This window comes from Drosophila sulfurigaster, chromosome 2R (assembly GCF_023558435.1).
Source record: "Drosophila sulfurigaster albostrigata strain 15112-1811.04 chromosome 2R, ASM2355843v2, whole genome shotgun sequence".
NCBI lineage: Eukaryota > Metazoa > Arthropoda > Insecta > Diptera > Drosophilidae > Drosophila > Drosophila sulfurigaster.
The window spans coordinates 15,520,003-15,528,040 of NC_084882.1; the positions used below are offsets into that span (position 1 = coordinate 15,520,003).

The 8,038-nt window shown below is 47.3% G+C and overlaps 3 protein-coding genes across 3 annotated transcripts; 2 read left to right on the forward strand and 1 right to left on the reverse strand.

Moving 5' to 3' along the window:
- The first annotated feature begins 37 nt into the window (after positions 1–37).
- Positions 38–1,584, forward strand: LOC133837068 (palmitoyltransferase ZDHHC16). Its single transcript, XM_062267721.1, is given in 7 exon segments — positions 38–190; positions 250–397; positions 455–764; positions 827–1,038; positions 1,094–1,378; positions 1,380–1,420; positions 1,478–1,584. Coding segments are annotated over 7 exon segments (1,146 nt in total). The 5' UTR covers positions 38–146; the 3' UTR covers position 1,584.
- A 243-nt stretch (positions 1,585–1,827) lies between these two features.
- LOC133837065 (cilia- and flagella-associated protein 58) lies at positions 1,828–4,723 on the forward strand. The gene is made up of 6 exons (XM_062267719.1): positions 1,828–2,010; positions 2,070–2,289; positions 2,342–2,634; positions 2,689–3,137; positions 3,191–3,507; positions 3,564–4,723. Exons 1-6 carry the CDS (start codon positions 1,828–1,830, stop codon positions 4,568–4,570), a joined length of 2,469 nt encoding a protein of 822 aa, XP_062123703.1. The 3' UTR covers positions 4,571–4,723.
- On the reverse strand, positions 4,543–7,972 carry LOC133837064 (cilia- and flagella-associated protein 58). The gene is made up of 4 exons (XM_062267718.1): positions 7,343–7,972; positions 6,667–7,284; positions 6,300–6,616; positions 4,543–6,064 (listed from the first exon to the last, which is right to left on the reverse strand). The coding sequence occupies exons 1-4, from the start codon at positions 7,852–7,854 to the stop codon at positions 4,881–4,883; spliced, it is 2,631 nt and encodes an 876-aa protein (XP_062123702.1). The 5' UTR covers positions 7,855–7,972; the 3' UTR covers positions 4,543–4,880.
- Positions 7,973–8,038: the final 66 nt, after the last annotated feature.

Below are 8,038 nucleotides of genomic sequence, written 5' to 3' on the forward strand. Positions count from 1 at the left end.
TAAACGATAACGTTTAAAGCACTAATATGCTTCTGTTATGCAGCACTAAAGTTCCAATACGAACAGCTGATGGTATACAAAACAAAAAAGGATGCACGCAGGATTATTAATATTAAATATCAAAATATAAGTGAAAAGTTGAAAGAATGGCGCGTATTACATGGCGGGGCAACTGGGCACAAAACATAGTGTAAGTAGAAGTGTTAAGTTATGCTGTTTAATGTGTACTAATGAGTGATTTGCCGGCAGCTCAATATTAAGACTGCGCTGGGTTTACATGAAACATTGTTGGCATTCTCTAACGTTCAACGCCCACATGAACTCTGGCTATGCCACGGATGTGTGCATGACACCCATCTTCTGGATCGTCGACAATTATACTTATTGTCTGGGTCCAGTAAGTAGTAATATTTGTTTCTATTTACCCCTGCTGACCAATCCTTTGCTTTTGCAGTTCTTCGTTGTGGGCGTTGCCATTTTAACCACTGCCATTGTCAGCATTGCCTATTGGATTGGCTTTCCCTTTTGGTGGGCTAAGAGCCCAGCTGTCACCGTATTCCTGCTCATATTTGGCAACTGGATACTGCTCAACATCATCTTTCACTATGTGATGGCTGTGATCACGCCCGCTGGACATCCGCCCGAAGGCGTCTCCCAGGTAGAGGCAGTAAGCATGTGTGCCAAGTGCATTGCCCCAAAACCACCACGCACTCATCACTGTTCCATCTGTAACCGTTGCATACTCAAGATGGATCATCACTGTCGTTAGTTTTGTTTATTTGTGATTATTTAAACTGTCCGAGTTAATTCAGCAATTCATTTGCAGCTTGGCTTAACAATTGCGTGGGCTATGGGAATCATCGCTACTTCTTTCTCTATATGATTTATACAACGATGGGCTGCCTGTTTCTGATCATTGCTGGCTTGGAGATTGGCCACAAATATCTGTGGTTAGATCACAGTGATAACTGGACAGAGCTGGAACCACTTGAAGGACATCCCGTGAAATTCAATCTTACTGGACACATTATACCGGTGGTGAGTTAATCATTAATGATGCTATATTCGGTTTATTTATTTCTTTACTTTATAGACACATCCCAATGAGTATGATGATGTCTTGTTGCCGCCAGCTGTACACAATCTGCCTATTCCTGTTGACGATCCTGAGACTTCATCGCCTACACGACGACGCGTAATGTGGTTCATGGCAATCACCAACGTGGCTGTGGTTATTGCTCTAGGCAGCCTTTGCAGCTGGCATGCTAAGCTAATAACGCGCGGTGAGACGAGCGTCGAGGCGCACATCAATGAGGCGGAGACTAAGCGTTTGCTGCAGCAGCAACGCATCTACATCAATCCCTATAATTTTGGCACCCAAAAAGAACTGGAAACTCTTTTTGGGCCTCGTGCGTGGCAGGTAAGAATGCTCTTTTTATATCCCATTATATAATTCACTTAAATAATTTATTGTTAGATCCTTTTGGCGCACTGTATTGCTGCCGTCGTGGCACAAACCCGAAGGAAACGGTCTCAGTTTTCACACCGTTCACGATGCTCCTTTCGAGGATGAGTGGCCGTAGTCCTTAGTCTGTTAGAAGCTTTATGTGATGTCTAGACATAGCAATAATAATTAGTTGAATTTTTAGATTTAAGTTCAACATTTCCATTTTAGTCTAGTCTAATATTTATTGCTGTCCTTAGCTTAATTTAATATTCCAAAAAGCTTCAGGACTTGACGTTTCCATAGCGATAAGGAGCATGAACTTGATTAGTAACTCTACAAAAAAATAAACAAAGCTTTCAAAATGAACCTGTTGAGCGTTGATGTTGCTTGGAAACCGAGTTGCCGGTATGGCAACTTGTTGCCAGGACGCTGTTTTCAGTTTGCTGCTGGTTTTGTCAATATTCGCAAAGATGTCGAAGGCTTCAGGTTCCGAAGATGAGCCACTGGTACCCGAAGATTTTGATGATGATTTCTTCCGGGAGCTGGGCGAGAAAATACCCGAGGTGTGTAGAGTTTTAATGCTCTCTAACAAACTTGTAATAAAAACGAATGATATTTGTAGGCAACAAAGGCCTTGCGGCAAAAGGACACGCCAAACAATGCAGACAATGTGCAGCGTCTGTTGATCTGCGGTACACGCTACAAGAATGATCTGCGCATGGAGGAAGGACGTTCGCAGGAGCTGCGCGAACAGATAGCCGCACTCGAGGGACGCCTGGAAAATGCGGCGCGTGTAAGCAAGCTCGACATGGCCACCATTGAGGAGCTGCGTGGCGTGATAGGTAAGTGCAAGGATTGTCCAGTGATATGGGTATTAAAACCGTGTATTTTCAGAGGGCGCCTGGAAGCAGAAGGATGCGGCGCAGATACGCGAACAGACGGCACAGGACGAGGGATTGCGACTGCGTCAGAAACTGGAGACAGCGGAATCCATGGTGGTATTTCTAACTGAAAAAGGTCAAGCGATGAGCAACAAGCGTGAGGATACCAAAGAGTGCGAAAGACTCAATGGCGAGATCAAGGACCTAAACAAACGACTGCAATTACAGCGCGTCTACACCGCCGAGGTGGAGGGCAACATTCAGGCGCTGGAGGGCAAGAACAAAGAACTGCTCAAGCTGCTCGATGTAAGTCACAATTAAGTCTTGGCTCATACTTTAATATGTGTTTCTTATCGATAGGAAACCTCCAGCGATGCCTGTAACTTGAAGCGCAAGTGCGACGCACTCGCCAAGGAGCTGGCAACTATGAAGAGCGATGAGACGAAGTATCTGGAGCAGATAGCGCACACAAAGTCGCAAAACGAGCATCTGACCAAGGTGAAGGTGCGTCAGAATCTACAGATACTCTCGCTCAAAACGAATCTGGAGCATTTGAATACACTGCACAACAGCACCTGCAATAAGTTGGCCAAGATCACTGTGGATCTGGAGTACACGGTGGGAGAGCGTGACAAGAACAAACGTGCGCTAACGCAGCGCATCAATCTGTTGAAGATGCGAGAGGATGAACTCATCAAGCAGCGGCAGGACAATGCCAAGCTGGCCAAATCCCAGGAGACTATTGCACGCAAATACGGCGGACTGGATATGACCAAGCAGGAGGTCGAAAAGGAGAACATGCGGCTCAAGTAAGCAAAAACTTCTTGCCTTGAAATACGCAACTAATTTTTGTTGTCTGCAGAACACAGCTGGGCACGCAGGACAAGGAGCTGGAATCCATGCGACGTGTGGTGCATCATTTCGAGAAGAACAACGAGAATCTGACCAAGGAACGCGATGTGCTGAAGCGAGATTTACAGAGTGAGCATCAGACAGCCGAGCAGAGCGAAGCTTTGTATCAAGAATCGCAGCATGAACTGCGTGCCCTCAAGGACATTGTGAGTGGCATGGATCTGAAGGTGAAAAAGCAACAACAGGATATCAAGAAGCACAAAAAGGAAAAGTCCAAAAAGCTAGACGAGATTCAGCACTGGATCGACAAGCTCGATCTGCTGCAAAGTGAGGAATACTTCAATCAACTGTTTTTCATCATTTTAAAACTGTTTCCTTTACAGATGAAATTCACTTGAAGGAGAACTATGAGATCGAGTTGAAGCGCACCATCAGCGATCTAGAGGCCAAGTGCTCCAAGTTCCAGCAGCAACATGATCTGTTAACCAACGAGCGTCAAAGTCTGCAGCGATCACTGCAAACCGCCGACGATGAGCGACAAAAGCTGCGTGATCAAGTGACTAATTTGCAGGCACAGATTGAGTCACTTAAAGGCAAGATTACCTATCGAGATGGCGAGCTTAGTAAGCTGCAGCTGCAGATCGATCGCATGGAGAAGGAGCGTCGCCTGCTGCGCAACGATGTGCGCCATGCGCAGCTGGGACAACAGCACACCAAGGCCGAACTGCTTGATAAGCGCAAGGAGAACGACCGTCATGCCAAGTCGCTGCAGGAGGACGAACAACGATTGGCTCGATTGCGCAAAGACGTCGACAATCTGATGAACGAGAAGAACGCTATCAATGCGGCGCTTACCAAGCGCAACGAGGAATACGCTCGCCTCCAACACAACCTAGAGAATCTGCAGACGGCCTACGATCAAACGGAGCGTCAATGCACCCAATGTCAGGATGATATGCGTCTCATGGCTGTCGAGATTAAGAATTTGCGCACAGAGCGCAATGTGTTGCGCACGGATCGCGAGAGCGCCGCCGATTTGCGACAGGAACTGCTGCAGATGCAGCGTTTGCTTAACCAGGAGCGGATCAAAGCGCGTGCACTGCAGGATGAGATGATGACGCCCATGAACATACATCGCTGGCGTCTGTTGCGTGGAAAAGATCCCGAGAAAATGGATCTGCTCGAACGCATACAAATTCTGCGTCGACAGCTGCTGGGCCAGAATGTGGCAGCTCTTGAGCAGGAACGTGCGCTGAACGAAGCGCAACAACTCTATGCCGCACTCAAGGAGTTCATGCTCAAGCTGCCCAGTCACAAGGTGCAAGCAGAGCTCAACACCATCAAAGTAAAAATCAATTCTCATTTACAATATAAAATATGTGTATATTAAAAGATTACATTTCATTCATAGGCTAGCTTGTCGGCCAAGGATCGAAAGCTGAAGGTGCTGATGGCTGAGCTGAGTGCTCGAGAGGCGGACGACAAATTCAAATCACTGAAGCTGGAGGAGATGCGCGGCAATCTGGCGCAGACCAAGACCCAACTGCTGGAGGAAAAGCGACGCAAACAGAAGCTACTGGAAGAGCGTCAACTACTTGAGCAGATGCAGGCGCATTGCTATTCGGCGCCAGCACAGTTGCCCCGCACGTTGGGCGCCGGCTTCAAAATGGTCAGCACGCTGCTTTAAAAAAATAAATTGCTTATACTGCCGACGAACTGCTCTGGATGATTTGATCCGTATACGGGTTGTCTACCGCCGACTTAACAATGCTATTGACGATGCCCGGGCTGGGTTCCTCTTGCTTTCGCAGTGCATTCTTGTACTCGCCAATGATGACATCGCGTGCCTCCAGATCGATCTCATTGATGGCCAGCTCGGCTTTCATGGCACGCAGCTTGCGACTCTGCCGCTGATTGATGCACTGCTGTCGCCACAGTCGGTCCTTGATCTGCGGATCGGAAACGTGCAGCAGCTGCTGTTTGAGCGCCTCGTACTTGCGCTGCACATCGTGCACCTTTTGCTCCAGATTGGTGCGCTCCACCGTCATACTGATGTTACGCTTGAGCAGCGCTTGTATCTTGACGATTAGCTCGAAGCGTTGCGGATCTTGGCCGCGTAACAGACGCCAGCGATGTATGCGATAGGGATGCTTCATTTCGTCCGTGAACGCTGCCACGTGCAAGCGTTCCCGGACAAGCTGACGCTCGAGTCGCACAATCTCACGGCGCATATTCGCTGTGCTGGACACGGCACGCTCCAAGCACTCCTTGGTCATGCGCAGATTGGTGATCTCAGTTTTCAGCAGCCGAATGTCTTCGATGCGTTGATTGTACTGCATGGTGCCGCGATTCAACGCCAACTGCATCATCGATAGTTTCTCCTGCTGCACACGCAACTCGCCGTTGCGTCGCATCATCTGCTGTCCAATTAAATTCTTATTCTGCCGCTCCTCGTCCAACCGAAACGTGATCTTCTTGAAACGTTGCTCGTCATCTTCGATGGTATGCTGCAGCTGGCCGGAGCGTATCTTCATCTCGTGGAGTTCGTTACGCACATTCTGCAGCATTCGCTCCTTTGCGTGTATTTCAGTCTGTTTGTGCTTCACCAGATTGTTAACCTGATCGATTTGATTCTTGAGCGAAATGTTCTCCTTTTCATGGGAGGCAAGTTGATTGCACAGCTGATTGATTTGAAAGGTCTGCTTGGTATTGATGTTCTGCAACTTTTGGCGATCCTGGCCACACACTGCGTTGCTCTTCTGCAGCATGATCTTCTCCGAGTGCAGTATTTCCATTTGCTGTTTGATCCTCAGATATTCCGCCTGCTTCTGCTGCAGCTGCTCTTGGACCTCTTGTAGCTTTGTCGTCTTTAAAGCGACATGTTCTGTCGAAAAAGATTAGGATTAGACTTCATATCGCATTTTAATTCTATACTTCGATTATGATAAAGGATTGGATTGGATTGTATTGGGAGGACACGACTGTCAGATATCGATCGTTACATACAAGGGATGAACAATTCTTTTAATTTCAATTTTCAAATTATTAATCGGATCGTATTGAAGGTCAGACCGACAGATGGAGGAAAATTAAAGTACTGTTCCCTTTTGGTAACCTACCCTCCAGTCTCTCAATGGTCTTGTTCAGTTCGTTGACTTCGGCCAGCGCATCGTTGCGCTCCTTGATCAGCTTGTGTATCTGCTCATCTCGCTCATCCAAGGACACATGCGCTTTATCCAGCAGCAATTGGGTGTCCTGGGTGCGACCTCGCTGCGTAATCAGATCGAAACGCACACTGGCCAGGGCACCGTTTAGAGTGGTAATTTCGGCACGCAGCTTATCCTTGTAGCGTTCCGCTTCCTCCTTCTGCTTGGTGGTCTCATCCAGTTTGCTCATCGCAATGGCCAATCGCTTCTCGGCACCCGTCAGTTCATTGCTGTAGATAAGAAATTAAGCTTGTGTTGCTTGCTAAATGAGTTCACTTACCTTTTGAGCAAATCCTGTTCGATGAGCTCGTTGTTCTTCTTGGTCAGTTGATGGAAACGTCGCATGAGCAGCATATGGAGCTCGTCCTTCTTTTTGATCTCGCGCACATTGGAGCGACCACGATAGTCGAGCTCTTGTTTCTCGCGTCGCAATCCACGATTGTCGCTCTCCAAATTGCTCACGACTGCCTTCAGATGGAATATTTGCTCTTCGTGGCGGTGATTCACCTTCTGTAGCGTAAAATTATTGTGCAAGATTCGCTCAATCACCTGTCTTTGATTCTCAGTCAATGTCTTGGCACTTAGATACTTCCGCTCGAATGCGCGCAAATTCGAGTTCATATTAGTGAGCGATTCGATATCGCGACGCTGCACAAGGAACTGCTCATCATAGGATTCCACCATCTCCCTTTGTTTGTGCTCCAGCTTGAACATTTCGGATTCGAAAAATTTAACGCGCATTTGCTGTCTGCTGATCGTGGCGCGATGATCTTCGATGATGCCCTCCAAGGACCCCGAGTAGAAACGATTTGTTTCGAGGCGTTTCTGATGCTCCTTCAGCTCTCGGGCCAGACGATCGCGCTCCCTAAAGATCACGCCACGCAGCCACATCTCCTTGCTGATTGAGAAATACCATTTAAATTTATGAAAGTAAGTATCTTTTCGGATGAGCTTACGTGGACTTGGTGCTTTCGACTGGCGCTTGTTTCGTCTGCTGATCAGCATATCCATAATCGATATTGGTGTGCAAGTCCACCTCCCTATGATGAGCTGCATCCGCGGTGCGCCACGCCTCGGCCAACGCGTCACGCAGCTCATTAAGCATCGAGTCATATGAGAAAGTGACTTCAAGGGACACTTTCAGTTTATTTTGCGCCGCGCTCACTTTTTCCAGCATCGATGCGGTCAGTGCCTTCTCTTCCGTGTAATGGCCATGAAGTCGGGCGAGCAAGTCGACGAATCCTTTCAATTTCCTGGCCGCAAATTTGCTGACCTGTAAAACATTTTGCACCATCTCATATGAATTGGCAAAGAACTCTTCGTCCAGATCGTTCATCAGATCCAATTGAGCCACATTAAAATCACCGGGAAATTGTGCATCAAGCATTTCGTTCAAGGCATCAATATTGGTCGCTGAGCCTTTACTTGGGGTCCTTCCACGTTTTCCTCTTGCGCTGCGCCTCAACATTTTCGGTTTCCGGGTTGAAGTCGAAGTAAACGAAATGCAAAGTGCAAGAAACGCGCTAACCAAAAAAGAGCACGTTCAAACCAAAAAAAACTATTATATATGTATAAATCGGAACCTAAACGAATAAAATTCAAGTGTAAACTGATTTTGAAAAATAAGAATCCATCCTTAAAACACTTTTTTA

Coding starts and splice junctions, on each gene's coding strand:
- LOC133837065 (XM_062267719.1), top strand. CDS start 1,828: ATGTTGCTTGGAAACCGAGTTGCCGGTATGGCAACTTGTTGCCAGGAC. Junction 2,011..2,069: donor TGGGCGAGAAAATACCCGAG/GTGTGTAGAGTT, acceptor TGATATTTGTAG/GCAACAAAGGCCTTGCGGCA. Junction 3,138..3,190: donor AAGGAGAACATGCGGCTCAA/GTAAGCAAAAAC, acceptor TGTTGTCTGCAG/AACACAGCTGGGCACGCAGG.
- LOC133837064 (XM_062267718.1), bottom strand. CDS start 7,854: ATGTTGAGGCGCAGCGCAAGAGGAAAACGTGGAAGGACCCCAAGTAAA. Junction 7,285..7,342: donor GTCGAAAGCACCAAGTCCAC/GTAAGCTCATCC, acceptor TTTCTCAATCAG/CAAGGAGATGTGGCTGCGTG. Junction 6,065..6,299: donor GACCATTGAGAGACTGGAGG/GTAGGTTACCAA, acceptor CTTTTTCGACAG/AACATGTCGCTTTAAAGACG.